General features: G+C 44.1%; 2 protein-coding genes across 8 annotated transcripts in view; one reads left to right on the forward strand and one right to left on the reverse strand.

Annotated features, from left to right (window-relative positions):
• FRY (FRY microtubule binding protein) overlaps positions 1–18,281 on the reverse strand; it is a 361,507-nt gene that overhangs the window by 204,412 nt on the left and 138,814 nt on the right. Inside the window, exon 1 of one of the 4 annotated variants that reach the window (XM_010994182.3) lies at positions 4,883–5,014. The exons of the other annotated variants lie outside the window; for them this stretch is intronic. Within the exon in view, the coding sequence (XP_010992484.3) occupies positions 4,883–4,952 (70 nt within the window). The 5' untranslated portion in view covers positions 4,953–5,014. Of the gene's footprint in view, positions 1–4,882; positions 5,015–18,281 lie in introns of those variants that run through there. 4 annotated transcript variants of the gene reach the window in all.
• The window catches only part of LOC116157171 (uncharacterized), a 56,580-nt gene that overhangs the window by 23,609 nt on the left and 14,690 nt on the right, over positions 1–18,281 (forward strand). For 3 of the 4 annotated variants that reach the window (XR_010383654.1, XR_010383655.1, XR_010383656.1), the window contains exons 3-4: positions 4,894–5,037; positions 11,730–11,977. The gene's annotated coding sequence lies outside the window, so the exon portion shown is untranslated. Of the gene's footprint in view, positions 1–4,893; positions 5,038–11,729; positions 11,978–18,281 lie in introns of those variants that run through there. The other variant, XM_064493227.1, reaches the window with a different exon arrangement.

Below are 18,281 nucleotides of genomic sequence, written 5' to 3' on the forward strand. Positions count from 1 at the left end.
ATCCTGGCTTTGAGCAAATCATTTTTTCAGCTCTCATTTTTTTATCTGTAAAATGTAGATAATACGTAACTGTGCAGGGTTACTGGGAAGACTGAAGATAATAACCCGAGGGGTCATATGGCCTCCTTTGCCCACGACAGGCCCAGCCTAATTATTAACAATCACTCTCAAAAGTATCTCAGTTTGGACAAATAATGATGTGGTTGCCAAACATATAAATTACCAAGCATTACACGTGACACAGAGTGAGCCCTCAGTCAGAGGCAGCTACTGCTAGTCTAGGTTCTAGATTCTAGGATTGGTCATGCATTTCAACCAACCAACCAAAAAAAACAAAAAACAAAAAACACAACCCTTTAAATGTGCCACCATTATAAACCCAGGCGAGAACACCCCTTCCTACTTAGAGACAGAGGATACTGATTTGGGGTTCTGCTTCTCATGAGGACTGTCAGATACTTTAGCAGAAGTGGCCATGGCCACAGAAGACTGGAGTAATTCTCTTCTAAGTGCCTGGGACCGTGCTGGGTGCTTCCCACGGTTAACAGAATGAGGTAGGTGTGCTTGAACTTGAGCTGTACTGCTCTGCTAGACTGAGGCAACTCAGTTAACCTCTTTAATTTTCTACTTCTTCAAACCAACTCTACAAAACTAACTAAATGAACATCTTGAGATTTTTCCTTTAGGCTTTCTCACAGCATCTTTGCGGTATCCTGGGGACTTAAACAAAGGTCAGTAAGTACTGCTCTGCTGTGAATCAGATGTGTTTTCAATCCTTACTGGCACGTGGTTTCTCTGTCCCTAGAGCTTACCCTGTACTAACCAGCACTTCTATGTTGGACAGAAATATTGTCCTTATCACCACGACTTCACTCACTACCACATACCTGAAAAATGCCACATCCAATTTTCCCAACTAATGCAAGGTTTTCTGTAGCAACATGAGACATTTTACAATGTACAGCAGCCCCTTCCAAAAGGAGAGGGCTTGTTCAGTTCCTCAGGGCAGTTTGTGTATCAATGGAATTCTCATTCCCAGAAAGAGTTAATGGGCATTCAAAAGTGTCCCTCTATGGTTTGTCAGATGTTGCAGGAAAGATGCCAACTGTCCTGCCCTGGACAGACTGGGATGCTAAGTGGACACTGAGTCCACCTTCACTCATTGGGCCGGTGTTCACTGAATATTATGGGGTGGATAGAGACACAAGGAATGCCAGTAGGAGTTTCAGACCAGAGGGAGAGCCTACACACCAGCTCTGTACATCAATACAAAGCAAGCCCTCTTTTCCCATGGAAATAGCTTGAAACTATCTGCCTTAAATGTTTTCTGTAGCAAATGGGAAAGGCCAAGGTGACTTTCTGCCGCTGAGAATATTCCCAGGTCGTCCCCTGTGCTGCCGGAAGGTGTGCACTCAGGGAAGGCAGGCATGTTCCAGTAGGAGCTGAGGTGGAAAAGGGGGGTACAGTTAAAAAATAAATCTAGAAAAAAGAATGGCCCGAAGCAAGCAACTAATTTTGGCATATATTCATGCAGTTTCCTTCTCTGGGGTGTAGTAAATGTTGACTACTCAGAGAGTTATCCACTGAGGCTGTCACCCCTCAGGGGGAAAATGGTCTAAGCCTGATTTTGAGTGGATTTAGAAGAGAAGGGAGCATTGGAATACATTAATAATATTTTAACAGTTATTGAAGTTCACAATGTGCTAGACACTACGCTAAGTACTTTACATCTTAATGTCTCATTTATTCCTGGGAGGTATTCATTATTTTTGCCTCCATTTTACAGATGAAAAAATTGAGGCAGAGCAGTTAATTGATTGCCCAAGGCCTGGGAAATGCAGGAGCCAGAGATCCGAACCAAGTCTATCTAGCTCTGTAGCGTGTGTGTTCTAGGTGAGGGCAAGCCAGATTAGGGGGCGGACATGTGTGCAGGCACAAACTGGAGAGCAGTTGTGAAATGCAGAGCAGGGTGAGCAGATCAACCATGGCTGGGGCAGAAAAACAACACGAGAGAACACGAACGAGGAACTCAGAGGGGACTTTACGGTGGTCATTGACACTCGGGGGCAGTGGGGGCTGAGATGTAGTCTTTGAAAAGCTGGCAGAAGACTCTCTGGGCTACTCTGTGTCAGAGGGACTGTGAGGAGACCACTGCAATCTTCCAGGTTAAACTGAGGAGGTCCTATGGTGGCCACGGCCATGAACGTGGAGGGTCACAGCTGTGAGCATCACTGAGCAGCTGGGCAAGGCCTGGGGAAGGGTGGGGAAGCAGCAGACCAGGACAAGTGTCCAAATAGATAAGGAAAGCTTCTGCAGTGAGGTCGACAAAGGACATTCATCTGCAGGCATGAAGGCCATTTGAATCCCTAACTCCATTAAAATAAAGGGGCAGCCTGACAGAGTGGGTGGGCGAGTGAAGCGAGTGAAGAAGAGAGTTGTCAAAATGACCACAGAATGAAAAGCTAATACAGCTCACCTGATGTAATTGACTTGTTAATTCTTCAGAGGAGACAAATATATACAAAATTACATTTCCCCCCACAATGTGCCATTAAAAAAAAAAAAGAAAAGAAAGCTTAACCTGGAAATACTCAGGGAATCATCTTCCCTTTTACTACCACCTAGCAAAGCAGGCAGCCATAGTTAGAGTTTTATTGCTTTCTAATTGCTGTACTTTTATAAATAAGCACCACTACATAATTAGGGGCCTGATTCTCCATTCAGGTATGTGGGCGGGCTTCCTCGCCTCTCAAACCTGTGATGCTGGGCCAATCAGCTGCTTGCCCTGTGGTGCATCCTCTCAGCCTCCTTACACTGAGTAGGCTGAGCACCCTAAGGCTTCTGTTTTCTACTTTGTCTTCCACACAAATTCCTTTCTCTCTTGGCTACGGAAAATATGTAAACCTGAGAGCTACGCTAGGTTGCAAGCCGGTTAGTGTTGCAACAAAGCTTAAAGAAGACTAAACATAAGGTGTATTTCCTCTTCCTCTTTCAAGAAAGGACTGAAAAACATTCTGACCCCCAAAGGAAAGCTAGAGAATTACCAAGTTCACTCTTGTGCGAGAAAGAAACTAAGGTGGAGGGCAGGTACTGTGTGTCTTATTCACCTTTGTAGCTCCACAGCCTGGCACATAGTAGACGTGGAATAAAGATCTGCTGAATGAATGGAAAGAATTCAAAATTGTGCCCCAGGTACTCTCAAAGTAGAAATGAAGAGGCATTTTGAACCATCTCTTGATGTGTGTATGGGGGGAGTGGAGAGAGTTTAGGAAGGGTGGGGAGGATATATACTTTGTCTAGAGTAACTTGAAAATAGACAAGGGAGAAAGATTTTAAAAGAAATCCCACTGGCCTGAGCACTGTCACAATGTAATTTTCAATCTAATGAGGCAATGGAAGGTGACAGAAAGGGATATAAGACAATAATCTGGCCTCAAAGTACTCAAAATAATGCTTCAAAACCACACACCAACGTCAAACTCTCAGTAAGTCTTTTCAGATATTGGAAAATTGCTCTATAAAGAACCTTGAATGTCCAATTTCTTTTCATTAATCAAAGGGTGGATAGACAAAGGAAGCTTCATCCTTGAGTGTGAAGTATTACACAAATAATGAAACCAAGAGAAATGAGTTATGACTAACAAAGGAATGCTCCTGGAGTGACAGTATTACTCCCAAATGGCTTCCCACCTGTAGAAAAACAGCTTCAGACAAGCCCCACAGTGTATACAGGGGCACAAAGTGACCTGGAAAGGATGGTTTCTATGGGTGTCATTTAGAGATGCATATATCCCTGAATACCTTCAGCCTGAAGGTACTTCGGTTCTTTTCTCAAAACAATTATGGCACTGGATCCCCTGCCCAGGTTTTGTTTACAGAAGGACAATTTTGGCCACAGGTCATTTGTGTAGGAGACAATTAATCCCCAGCTCCTTGAGCACAGGTAGGTTAAAATTAGTATGCACAACATTAAAATGTTTCTTGGAAAATTTTTTGAAATTTCAAACAATTAAGGATCTGCAATACCTGCCGGTCTTTTATCCAAAGCAAGTACAAAGGCTGGTTGGTGAAATAGAGAAGACTTTGTTTTTAAACTGTTCAGAAAAATACAAGACAACATTGATCACCTGAAGGCCTCATTTTCATTTGATTCCAGATCCGTGATGCCTTGGAGGTTGTCTTTTTGAAATATCTTACTGCTAAAATCTTTAAGTAGGTCAGAAATAGAACTTCAGAAGCCATAACATTCCGATATCCTAATACATAATTAGGGTCGGAACCTCACTTGTTTATGTCACAAAAAAGCACATTATTCAGACTGTAACAAACATCAGGATTTTTTTTACAGATCAAATATTGTAACAGCATTCTGAACACCATCCACACGGACAAGGCAGAAATCAAATGTGCAAATTGCCTTTATATTAAAAAAAAAAAGATGAGTCAGGTTTTAGACTATTAGATACTTTTTTGTTTAGACAATACCCTAATAAACCAATTATGAAGTGCTCTGAAATCCTGCCACACCCCTCTGATTAAAGCACACTTCACAAAATATTTCGATAAAACTGAACATATCAAACAAACACTAAGGCAGGAAATGCAGCCTGGAATGCCCCATCCTGCACTCACCAGGGTCTAAAGGACCATCTCACTTGCAAATTTAATCAAACCAAATCTACTGTAATTCCACTGCAGCCTTTGCACTTCAGGAAAGCTAGTTCAGTCTCTGACATTTTGATTTTCATAGCAGATGGGAGGAAAAAAAAAAACTTCCCGGGCTCACAAGCGTATGTGTCCAGTTGAAATTCTATTTCTCCAACCACCTTACGCAACATCCAGCAAACAAACAAACAAAACAAGGTTATTTCCTATTACTCACTGTTACTCCAGGACTTCAGTAAATATTTGATACTGATCTCAAAGAAGCCGGAATCCTGCTGGCTGGCCATGTCGGCGGCATACAAAGAGGCTCCTCGGACCGGACTGGGAGCCGCTGAGGAGCAGGTACCGGGCGTGGAGATGTGCCTGTCACAGGTTAGTGATGTAAGCGGGGTCAGCGGCCGAGAGGAAGGCTCTGCAGATCTACCTCCGGCGCCGGCAGGGAGTCCTCATTTAAAGGACACGGAGGAGCGAGAGAGAGATGCTCGGCCGCTCCTCCTCCTCCGGGTCCAGGACTTGCGTCTCATTCGCTGGGTGCTGCTCTCCGAGCCCTCAGAGGAGGCGGCGGCCGCGGCTTTCATTTCTGGGCTGCCATGAGCGGGGACGCCCGCTGCCGGCCGCCCACATGCGCGGCTCCGGCAGGTACAGCACCGAGGAAGTCCCCACCTGAGCTAGGATCCGGCTTGCCCTGGGAGGGAGGGCTTCTCGCCGGCCTCCCGGACGCGGCGCAGACCGCCTCTGGCCCACTCGGCTCCCCCCGGGCGGCCGCAGGGCTGAGGGATGGGCTGGGAGCGCCGCCCCTGCCCCTGCCCACGGGCTCAACCTGAGCCACCCCTCGGCCTCTGACTCAGCTGCGGGAGCAACTTCCCAGCTCCCGGGGAGCTTCAGCAGCGCTCCCGGCCGGCAGCCCTGTGTGTGCACCGGCTGCTCCTTCCCCCGGCGCTGCCCCGAAATCCGCGCAACCGCAGCGCTGCGGTAAGCAGAGCGGCACCCCCGGGTCTGGTCGCAGCGACGATTTGAAAAGCCCCTGGTTGCAGCAGGAGAGACTGCTAACAACAGGATCCTGGCCTGGGCTTTTTCCTCTCCTTCTTTCACGGGCACAGAGGAGGCTGCACTTTGTGCCTCTCCCTCCCAGAAATGCTGGCATTGGAGGGGCTCCGCCGCCCCAGCCTGTGCATCCAAAGGGGACGGTACAAACGGCTTAGGCTTATTCATAGAATGTCAGGCTCCGCGATGGAGCTGCTTTTCAAATTTGTCTTTTCTAAGAATTCCCGAGCCCAATGAAGCTTGCTTTCATTTGTATTAAAAAGATAAGAAGCAAAAGCATTCTATTCCTTACTGCACAATGGCTTTTTACTTTATGAAATCTTGCTATCAGGTGTCCTGATTTCGGTTAGCTTTGTTTCATGGGATCATTTAGCTTGACTAGGGATTAAGTAAGAGTACTTAATTTTGACAGGCTACCTTTGAGTGGGTGGGACTTGGCTGACCATGTTAAACCACCAATCCCCCTCCCTCCCCAGTACATTTATGATGAGCATTTTCCAAAGGGATTAATAAGCCATATTAATAGTTATTTCACATAAAAATCGTTGGGCATACCTCCCCCACTCAAAATCAACACACAAATGGGACTTCCTAGACTAACAGTGCATTTGAGATATGGCAAGGAAAGAGTACAATACACCTTTTTTAAGACTAGGACTTTGTAAAAATTCAACACTAAAGAGAACTTTTAGGACTATTCCTGAAATGCCCTCAGGCACTATCAATATAATGAGCTTTTCCAACTCCTTACACTAACACAAAAGGCAAGCCCTCCACCACTAAGATTTCCACCTCCACTCACAGCACTTTCTTCTCATGAAGTCTCATTAGATTGACTTGTTTCATTTACACACAGGCTGGAGTTGATGAGCTGATTTTATCACCTGTACTTTGACTATATGGATTCCAGGGGAAACAGCACCCAAAGGATTTACCAAAATGGCTATTACATCTGAAAACAAAACCCAATATCCACACCCCCTTTCTGATGCCTCCCCCACTATGGATGGCAATGAATGAACAGGGAGGTTGAGGAGTGCCTGGGAGTTAATGAGCACAACGACTCTCAGAACTCATCAGAACTTCCTAGCTATGAGACCCAGAGCAAGCTACTAACCACACTAAGCCTTAGTTTGCTCATCTGTAAAATAGGGACCATCGTGCTGGAAAGAGTGTAAATGACATTATGAATGAAAGTGCTCAGCATAGTCTTTGCATGCAGTAAACACCCACATTTTAGCTACTCTGATATTTATTGTGCACTCTTTCTTAGGGACTCCAGAATAGAATTTTTCAGTGTAACATACAGTTCTGTACTATGTGAGGTCTGTCACTTTTGAACACCAATGGTAACTATCTAAGAAGAGCAAGTTGGAGATACACTGTGTCTCAAGCAGACAGATTCTCTCTGTTGACTTTGTAAAACAGATCTTAACTGGCTTTTAAAAGTTTTCAGTCCTACTCTAAACATTTTAATTTGCTGAGAATGCCGCTCATATATAGTGTTTCAAGAGGAAACGATCATAAAATTTTAAATGCTATTTAGAAAAGAATGTTTTTAATGGCATCTAGCTTTCCCTGTGAAGAGTGAATCAGCCACTGAGAGCCTAGTTTCTATCCGTTAGAACCTGAAATCGTGTCCAACGTAGGCTTTTCCCCTCATTCGAGTACCTTTAAAGAGAGCATATATTGTAAAAGAACAGAAGAGGCCTTTTGTTTCGTTGAAAGGCCTGCAAATCAAATAGAATGACACCTGCCGCAAGCTGGGAAGAAACATTTATCCTTTTGTTTCCTCTCTCTGGGTGGATGGGGGTGGGGAGACTTCTAAAAAATGCAGTCAGAACAGGCACCTGGACAGAGGTGCCTAAAATACAAAATAAAATCTGAACTCGTCCCTGGCTTGCTATGAGACTTCAGTTGTCATGTAAAGTGAACTAAAACTATTTCAGCTTTCATTTCTGTAAAAAGAGGCACCCTTCCTGAAAAATCATAACAGAGCATGAACTTTTAAGAAAGGAATTAGGCACAGATGTTGGGGACTAAGAGAAAAGTAGCAGTAATACAGGAAAAGTGGGAGGCCTCGGGAAATGGTATCAAAGGGTGGGAAAAAGTCAGAAAGTGACCTGAGACAGTGATAACATTAAATGAGATCTTCTCCATTTACTGAAAAAGCAAAATTGCACTGAAAATACCAATTTTTTAATCATATTTCACCCACACCCTAAACCTATGAAGTACTATTAATAGCCCCATTTTACAGATGAGAAAATGGAACTTAAAAGAGGAATAAAATCAGGTCAAAGTCAAATAGCTGGTAAAATCGAGGTCTAGCAAATTTAAAATCTGAGTCATTTCTTCTCAATTTTATGTATGTATGAATTTTAGTCACAAGTAAGGCCAGAATCATGGTTACCAACTTCTTGAGCAAAAGCTCAGGAAGAGGGGCTGAGACCCTCACCAGCACCAAGAGGAGCACTTCCAGGCACTGGCTCTCCAGGGCTACTCACTGCCCTCCCCTCTGGCTTTAGTCTGGAGGAAGACTTGTTACCTGGGGGCTGCAGTCCCATGCAAAATGAGCCTAGAGGAGAATGCCATGATTTTTCCTATTAATTTGATTTACTGTACAGGTTGTATTCAGTACAAGGACCCCTGACCTGGGGTGGGGGTGGGGCAAGTGAGGATGGAAACCTAGTGTTGATGCCAACCCTCCAAGCTATAAAGGGATGGCGATCCGTGGGGCCACCTCTGCCCGATACTCAGTCTGCAGGAAAGGGTGCCTATCTGTGATCAAGATACCTAACGGGCTGGTGGTAGCCTGGGGCAGCGCAGCAGGAACCAAGACAAGGGTGTTTCCTTCCAGAAGGCAGAGACCACGTGGTCACTCCTATCCCAGGTTGCGGGTGGCCGAGTGGAGTGAGGGTGGTCAAGGGGGCATGGATTGCATGTTACAATCGGTAGCATTTCCCCACATCCTGCCTGGATTCCTATTATAACTGCTGTCCCATCTCCCTCCAGAAGAGGTGTGTGTCACCCCATTGTGTACCCCCACAGCTCTGAGCACAGTGAGTCCTCATGCAAAATACATACATTGAGCAAGTCACTGAATGAACAGACTTGTCATACATGCCTAGTGCTGGCTGTTGCCTGTGAAAAAAATGTGCAACAGAAGTGCAATCGAATTATGTTTCCATTCACATTTAATTTTCCCTTCCTTAGTATTTTTGACAATTTTTTTGGAGACCAAAATGTGTGGTGTTCAAAAAAAAAAGTGAAAACAAAGTGAGGCAAACCATCTGGATGCCTGCCAACACGGAGAGCCATTACCTAATGATTTTAAAGCGTCTGATTGAGTTGATTGGGTTAGGGCTGGAATCCACCCCCTTTCCCTGTGGATGGCTGCACGTGGTTACACACGTGTAATTATCACAGAGTGACATGTACACTCATGAACAGAATCTATGAGGCAGAGCAGAATGTTTTTACCAGCATCCCGAGGAAACAAAGGAAAACCACTTAATGTAAGAAAAAAATTGCTTTATCAATTTTTGATCTGGAGTTTCAAGTTCCAGAACAGCATTAAATATATTATATTCCTACTATTATACATTGTATTAATAAGAACAGTTCCAAGTCAAATTAAGCATCGCCTGGATGGAGTTAGAAAGAGCAGCTGAGATCTATGGTGACAATTACGGAGAAAGGGTTTTGTTTTCCTTCAGGCAGTAGAATAAAAGGCCTTTTAGAGATACTGTAAAGAACAAATAATTGAGATAGACCACAAGCTTCTATTCCTATCTATGCAGAATTTGGGCTGATCTATCCCATTAAGAAATATTAGAGAAAAAATAATGATGCCACACAACATTCCTTTCATAAACATGAAACGCAATAATCATCTCTGTTTAAAAAAAAATCCAACCCACATATACAAATCTTCACCAAAATAGATTCTGCAAGTTTTGAAAACATTTACTCCATTACTATCCAGTGCAAATCATTCTTTCAAGTGAACTGAAAGATATTTAAATTTTTTGAATGCGACGGAACTTCACTGAAGCACAGCTTGTTGCTGCACAGATTCAGACATCAACAGGGAAAATCGTATCTCTGAAAATCATTTTCCTTAACAGCAGCAGAACCTATTTTCCTTCCCCACTCACCTCTCCCCCAACTCCCCGCAAAGGAGTTTGGTAAGGAACCTCGGGCCACGATAAGGAGACTGGACGTTGGTCTAGGGCAGTGGGACGTTCTAGAAGGTTTCAGCATGAGAAGAGGAAGAAGCCTGAAGCCCATCCCCCTACTGCTCTCCCAGGGAAGGCCTCCTTCATGAGCTCGTTTCACCAGCGTGTTTCACGAGTTTAGAGGGGATAGAAGGAATGACATGTGCTGAGCCGTGATGTGGAGACACTGCTAGGCTGTATCTCAGGGGGCCTGTATGGACAAAGCTGAGCGAAGGGGCGGGTCTGCTGGGCACCTGTGGGGCATCTCTCTGCAAGTGGCCCTGAGCCATCCTGGTGGTGAACTGGGACAAAGGTGCCTGTTAACTCAGTCCCCACCCCAGCAGCTTCATATCGGTGCACCGGAAGTCGGGCCTTTCCCTCGACACTGCTCCAGACAATTGAATGGTGACTTTGAGAGCAAACATTCAAAGGCTATTCATTGGAAGGGGAGCAGCACAGGAGACCGGAGTCCCTGCTCTCACACACAGGAGCTGCGCTGTTAGCAGAGCCATGGGACATCTCGTGGCTTTGGTTTCCCTGTCTGTGAAATACTGCTTATCACTCAGCTTCTTTTATGAAGACTAGATGAACGCACAGAAGATGACAACTGCTACACAGTGGATCTACAGCTAAGAATGAACCCAGAATACCCAGCACGAAATGCCCTCTTCGCTCCAGAGTCAGGCTAGGAACAGGGGGCAGGGGAAGGGGACCCTGCTCATCACAGAGGGTCCCCGCCTCCAGCCACCTCTGCTGACAACCTGGATAAGGCTGAAGCTTTGCAAAGATAAAGAAAGCCAAGCATGTACATACAAAAAAAGTATTACTTAATATCTTAGTGCTTCTAACTTCCGGTGCCCAGGGTAAAGCCGAGCAGAGGCTCTGGTCAGCTTGGTATCAGCTCAATATTTACGTACTTTACTCTTCCCATTAACCTCTCAAAGTAGGGCCCGCATGTTTGGATATTATTAACCTCAAGCTCAAACTAGGAGATGTTGAGGTTCAAGTATATTTTGCACAAATAAATATAAAGATTTGACCTCAATTTCTGCAGAGCAAATGCAAGGCACACATAGTATTTAATATTGTTTTGACAGACGTGCATGGAAAGAAAAAATGTGGAAGGTTTTCTCCACTGGCCTTTACCACAGAAGCACTGATAACTTTCCCACGCTATTTTCATGTACCGCCAGCAACCTGAGAAATCACTGACACCGGATACTAACAGGTCCGATGTAACTGGCCACAATAGGAGCCAACAACAAATACATGGTTATAAAATATTATGTCCTTTCTGAGGTAAAGAAATGGCGTTTGCTTCACACATCATTATTTACCAAAAATGCACAGATAGATAATACTTAAAGTAAAAAACAATTCTATTTATATTCATCATCCCTCTTCCCCAAACATTATTTTTCCGTCTAAAAGAGAACTAAGCAATGTTGGTTCTTCCCTGTAGGAATGATAATTTAACACACCAAAAGGCAGCATTCTCATAGTTACATTAAAATTTTTCAACTATGATAAGCTACTTCCATTAGTGATAAAAATTAAGTACTTTTTTGGGCTAGAGTTAATATTCCCACTAATGTTCCCAGTTTCATACATAAAAATAAATGAGAGTTTAAGCCCTAAGGGTCAGATCAACATTTCCTCAGAGGTACCATTTAATGTGTATCATTGCTGAAATCTACCATTTTAAGTCAATGAGACTGGAAAAAATCAGAAGTTTTGATTAGTTTCTTTATATGCTCTCTACTTAAATTTTCCATATGCTAATGTTTCTCCTTCGTCTAGGTATGATCACTTGTTTATAGTTACCTACCAACAAAGGCTGAAGGACTAGGAATCAAGAAGCTTATTCTGCTCCTAATTCTGACCCTGATACTCTGACCTTGGACAAGTTACTTTTCTACCAAATGAAGGATGTTGCTTCTTACCACCAAACTGCCTCATCTCTTGGACAGCCCAGCCTTTGAGTTTCCATACTATTGGGAGGAACCACGCATGATGAAAGCAGGACTCTGGGCAATAAACTATTTTATGTAAGTCTTGGCATATAGGATTTGAATTTGGGGACAACAGATTCACTCGCTCAATTATGTTTTGATAAAGCTAGTATCAAAAGTACCCAATATAAAGCACACATTGGTTGACCAGTAGGAGAGGCTGACACAGGACCAAAAAATAATTGGGAATTAGAAAGAGATAAATCAGTATGAAGGTGATGGAGCTGTCTAGTGTGAAATTAATGAGGCAACATCAAAATGCTTCACTCAGCTTAGAGGAAAACTGATGGAAATGATACAACTGGGCATGTCCTGTAAACCAGGGACAAACCACAGCAGAAGCCAGGTTATTACCCCTGAGATCGAGAATTGTTCAGCCAAGGAATTAAAGGTGTATAGAGTGTCCCTGCATTGGGAATAATGCTTTAACAAGAAGTGTCTACCTCACTAAGCATCGCTGATTAAAGCTTCAAAATCTTTAAAATGACCATCTGTTCCTGGAGCCATGTGGTTCAGGGCCTTCTGATTCCTGCCTTTGGAGACTGAGGTATGAGCCCGACAGCAGTGAATCAGAGAAGCACCTACATCATATGCTCCTCCCACAGGCCCAGTTCAAACGTGATAGAAAACGTAGCTGTGAAGCATATTTTGGAGGATAGAGACAGTCTGGCAAGGCATGTTTTTAGAAAGGGTGGGGAAATCACCACCCTGCTTTGACCAGACAGGCAGTGCTTTGTGTAGGAGGGTGGGGCTGTTAGAAACCGTCTCAATGATGGAAGGGAGCAGCTTAACGGGCTGGTGGGGAGGGCAGTTCCAAGTGCGTGGCTCAGCTGAGAGCCAGCAGGGGGAATAATGATCTTTGCAGACAGCCAGGGTGGGGGAGGTCTCTCTGAGAGGCCCAGCGAAGCCGAGGTGGAAGGTCATGATTCTGACCCTCACACCGTCAGCTATGGAGAAACCCAAGCTCATGGTCAGCCCCTAACCCACCGGGTCCTGGCCACAGTCATCCACTTTTGTGTTTGAGCAATTCCCTTCTCATCCATAAGGTGCATGTGATGCTCTACTATCTGGTGTCTACAGAAAGTTGTTGTTTCATCTCAGAATCTCCTCTGAGATTCTGTAGATGAAATGGCTTTGTATTCCCAGGGCACTAGTGTTAAGATGCTCAGGGCTCCATCAGTTTAAGGGTCAGACAAACAAAAGCATGGGAGGTCCTTCCTCAGCCCTTCCCTCTTAAAGAAACACACTGTCACCTTCCCAGCTACTGAACACAGCCTGCTGGACTTCCAGTTTAGGGACACATCAGGGCTGTCCTGCTCTTTAAGCGGCCACTTCTAAATTCCAGGAGTCTGCTGCTGGTTTGCTTGGGTTTTATCCAAAAGCTACTTTAGCCTCTCTGGTAAATACAGGTGAGTGGCAACGGCAGTCTGCCCCAGACTCCACCCGACCTCAAAACTTATTTCCATCTTCTTGGCTCTCCGAGTGAACACCCCTTGGAATTTCCCCTTTTTTTTCTTATTCTTTAAATTAAAAAAAAATCACTGTCTATAAATTCTTCTATCCTCAACTTTGTATATCACTCTTACATATAATTTAAATTTCATGTTCATTAAAACAAAGAGCAGCAGAATAATAAGGAAAAGGCATACAGAAGTGGGCCTTCTGTTGGACTTTTGGGTAAGATAAGATGGTGCATTTCTGACAGTAAATGAAATGTATTAGGAAGAAGGCTGAATCTGGAATGAACATAGCAATACTCTCTGAGGAATTGGAAATTTATGGGGATCTGACAGCTAGGACATGGTGGAATAATGATAATAACCATAGTAAAGATAATTGCTGGCTACGTGGCTGGAGCTCAGACCTGACGCCAGGTCAGTGATGTCTACATATGCAACTGAAAATGTTCCAGTACTTACATTTATTATAACTAAATGTAAAGAGGTGAGATTAAATTTAGTACATTTTATTCAACCCAATATATCCCAAATATTATCATCTCAATATGTAATAAATATAAAATCTTTAGCGGAACATTTCATTTTTTTTAAACTAAATATTTGAAATCCGTTGTGTATTTCACAACACATCTCAGTAGGGAGTAGCCACAAATAGCCCATGTGCTCAGTCGCTCCACGTGGCCACCAGCTCCCTTACTGGAGTGCAGCTCTAGGGGGTCCTTAACATTTTAGGGCATGAACCCCATCAGCAAAGCCAATGGGATCCTTCTCATAATGTGTTCACACGAATGAGACCAAAGACATGGGATTATAAAGGGAACAAGTTATTCTGGATTAGTGTTTTCATTTCTTCTGCATATACACCCAGGAGGGGAATCGCTGGATAGCTCTACTTTTAGTTTAAGGAACCTCCGTACTGTTTTCCACCATGGCTGCCCCAATTTACATTCCCACCAGCAGTGTAGAAGGGGGAACCAGTTATTTTGAAATACAGTTCTCAAATTATTTTAAAAACCAAATTTTAAATTGCGGTATTGTATATATGCATTTTAAATAATATGCTAAATAACAATCTAGTGACAAGCCTAGTAATTATTATAATTTTTAAATAAAACAAACAATATGGAAATCTACGTAAAGTAACTGTAATGGGATGAAAATATTTGATTTCAATTGGTAGTGAAGTCTTAAGCTCTGCTAATATTATGTTTGTTGCCTATATATGCAATGTGAAGAAAATATAAATTTCCGTTAGAGTTTAATGAGAAGTAAAATGTAATCTTTTCTCATCTAAGCCCATTGGCCCCCTCAATCCTGCCTGGAGACCTGGCTGTATCCATCCTTCACTCCTTTCAGTGAAATTTCCTCTAACCACTAGTCTCTACTGGTCCCAAACATGACTCCTTCCAGGTGGGCTCACAGTTTCAGGCAGTTCTTGAAGATGGTTAGAAACGATCGCTGCCCATGTGAGTAGCTTCTCATGCTTTTCTCCCAGTTCTCTTGATTCTGCCTCTTTCTCCTTCCATCACTTGCTCTGCCATGTGCACTGCGCCCTTCAGTGTCTTACTCTACTGTGAAAGACTCAAGGGATATATGAAGAACTGAGCCCTTCAGTAAGTGACAGTAACATGCATGACAGGGCTTTCCCTAGAAACCACAGGCACTATACCTATCCAAAAACGTGTTGCTTGACTATAGATCACCAGCTAATTACAATCCTCAGACTCTGTCAAGTACATGCAATATGACTCACATTTGGATGTGATCTACATTGTCCATGTTTGAGAATATACTACATAAAGTGTCATCTTCATAAGCTGGGTGAGCCTCCCCCACAAACTTGTATATTGATAAATTGATGAAAACCTAAATTCTTTGACTATCCAAATGATAAGAAGATATGATATTATTTGCACTTAGAATAATACTCTGATCATAACAGCTAAACTAATTTTTAAGATTTCATTTTGCTTTGAGTTGCGGAACTAATTTGGTGGATCAAAACCAGCATATTTTTCTAATAAAAAAGGATAGGACACATCAGAGTGCACCATGTAGCAATAAGGGTGAGATTATTTCATGAAACTTGTATTTTATAGGCATACAAATATGTATTACATATACATATATATTATAGAAATACATAAACACACATGAAATGCTGGGTTGCAATGTAAAATGTGTTTCTCATTGTGTGTCACGGTCAAAAAAGTCTTCAAATCTTTACACTGCTGGTGGGAAGGCAAAACAGTTCAGCTGCTGTGGAAACATTTAGCAGTTCCTCAAAAAGTTAAACACAGAATTACCAAATGACCCTACAATCCCACTTTTGGTATGTACCCCAAAGAATTGAAAGCAGGGGCTCAAATATATGTTCACCCATGTTCATAGAAGCACTAATCACAATGGCCAAAAGGTGGAAACAGCCCAGATGTCCATCAACAGATGAATGAATAACTCAATTGTGGTCTATCCATCCAATGGAATATTATTCAGCCACAAAAAGGAATGAAACATCAACATATGCTACATGAGTAAGCCTTGAAAACATTATGCTAAGAGAACAAAGCCAGACACAAAAGGTCATATGTTGTATGATTTGATTTATAAGAAATGCCCAGAATAGGTAAATCCATAGAGACAGAGTGCCGATTGGCTGTTGCCAGGGGTACAGGGCAGGGGGATGGGGAGAATCTGCTTAATGGTTAAGGGGTTTTATTTGGAGTGATGGAAATGGTTTGGAACTAGATACAGGTAGTGGTTGTACACCACTGTGAATGCACTAAATGCCACTGAATTGTCACTTTAAAATGGATAACTTTGTGTAAAATTAATTTCACCTCAAGAAATTATTTAAAGGAAAAAAAAAAAAAAAGTTGGAATGCCCTTGCTCCAGAAGCCTTGTTCCCAGGTCCTGTCCATTTGCCCGGGGACCACTTGTGGTGCTGCTACATCGCCACCTAGTGGTGAAGGAGATTCCTGTCTGGACTAGAGGACTAAAGACACCTGATTGCCAGGCAAGCCACCCCCAAATCAGGGGGAGTTCAAAATCAGAATCAAGTCAAGGTCCATGCTCTAAACTGAGGCCTCTATTTCATGAGGGTCCAGAGGACGCACAGGGATAACCTCCGGCCCCCTCGCGCTTAAGGCTGAGAAGGATGGCTTCCAGTCCTGGCCCTGAAACATTTATCAAGAAGTCACTGAATCTGGGATTTGTTTATCTGTCTATCAACTGGGACCAGCAGTCCCTACAGCAGGATGAATGCAAGGGTTCCTACAGCGTAAGACATGCACCGAACACAGGTAAATGCTCACCCAAGTTAGTTCCCTTCCTTGGCCTTCATTGTTGCTAAAGCTACCTGGTATGAACCCCAAACAAGAAGACTTGTTCCTCCAAGGGGGCTCCCCTGTTACAGATTAACGTTGGAAGGAAAAAAAGACTCTGGGTATCTGGAGCAAAGACACAGAGGTCTGGAGAGTCCAGCACAGGACACAGAGCAGAAACTAAACAAATACAAAGCCCAAGGGCAGAAGCAGCAGGGCCCTGGGGAGTGCCCGGCGTATAAGAGGAACGGGGACGGGGGAAGGAAGGAGGGATCTAGCAGTCTAGTTACTCCCACAAGCATTGCCTAAAAGCTCCTAGGGGCGGGGGTGAAGGGGGAGGCAGAGGCCAAAGAACACACAAGGCAAAGTATTTGGATATTTTCACAAGTGGGCTTGCAGGAAAGATTCCAACTTCATAATGTGTTCTATAAAAATGGGATGGAAGGCAGACTGAACTACGAGCTGTAGTTACAAGAACAACCAGAAAGGCAGACACAGAATTGTGTCCTTTTCATATCACAAGGCCAAAGTAAGTGACTCAAAGGGTAAAAAAGCAAGAACCTGGACGGGGAGGACCATGAAATTAATTAGAAATTACATGGGGAAGCAAAATGACTGGAGCCAAATGCACGGCTCCCACGGCAGACCGTTGAGGATTTGTAAGGAAATTATATACGGAGGTGTAATCTGGCATTGGAAACCACAGCAAACAAAATCAAAACACTGACCTTAGACACTTCTAAGAACGCTGACAGGATCAGGGGGACAGGTGGTGAGTAGGAAAGCCCTGCCAGCAGGTACCAGGAACCAGGCCGCCCCTACCCCCGGGGTCTCAGGGCTAGCAGGCGCCCCTCTTGGCAGCTGTCACTTCTTGCCTTTCCCACTCCCCTCCTGCCAGCCCATTCTCAGGGACGACTGCCTCACAGGCGGCATGGGATGCAAAGGCTCCCATTTTTCTGCTACCAAATCCCTGAAGCACCTTCCCATCTCCTGTTGGGATGGAGGAACCACCTCTTTGGCCGGTCTCTGCCTCCCTGGCTCGCCTGTATCGGAACCTTTCTCCTCCTATGAGACCTTTTCCATCTTTATTAAAACGCTGAATACCTCTCATCTGAAAAGCAACCAATAAGCAATACAAAACCCTTCCTTTTATCCCACATTCCCCCCAGTTTCTACCTGATCTCCCGGCTTTCCAGGCAGAGCTCAGTGTCTCAGCACAGCTGCCTTTGCACCCCTGTCTTACCCCCAGCCCCCCAACCCTGTTTCCCCTTCACCAGTTCCCTGTCTCCTGCAGCCACACTCCTGCTAAGGTGACAGTAGCCGCCAGTGAGCCAATGGGCATGTCTCAGGCTTTAACTTTGATAGCATCTCAGCAGCCTTTGCTGTGCTGACCTCCAACCATCTCAAAACTCTTTCCTTTGCTTCCATGACCCCCTACTTTCTTGGTCTTCTAGGTCTTGCGTGGTTGGCTCTGCCAGCGTCTCCAGTCTCCCTTTGCTCCCTACCCCCACCAATTCTCCGGTCACCTCGCCCTCCTCCACCCCAGGTCTAAGCAG

Source organism: Camelus dromedarius, chromosome 13 (assembly GCF_036321535.1).
Source record: "Camelus dromedarius isolate mCamDro1 chromosome 13, mCamDro1.pat, whole genome shotgun sequence".
Taxonomy (NCBI): domain Eukaryota; kingdom Metazoa; phylum Chordata; class Mammalia; order Artiodactyla; family Camelidae; genus Camelus; species Camelus dromedarius.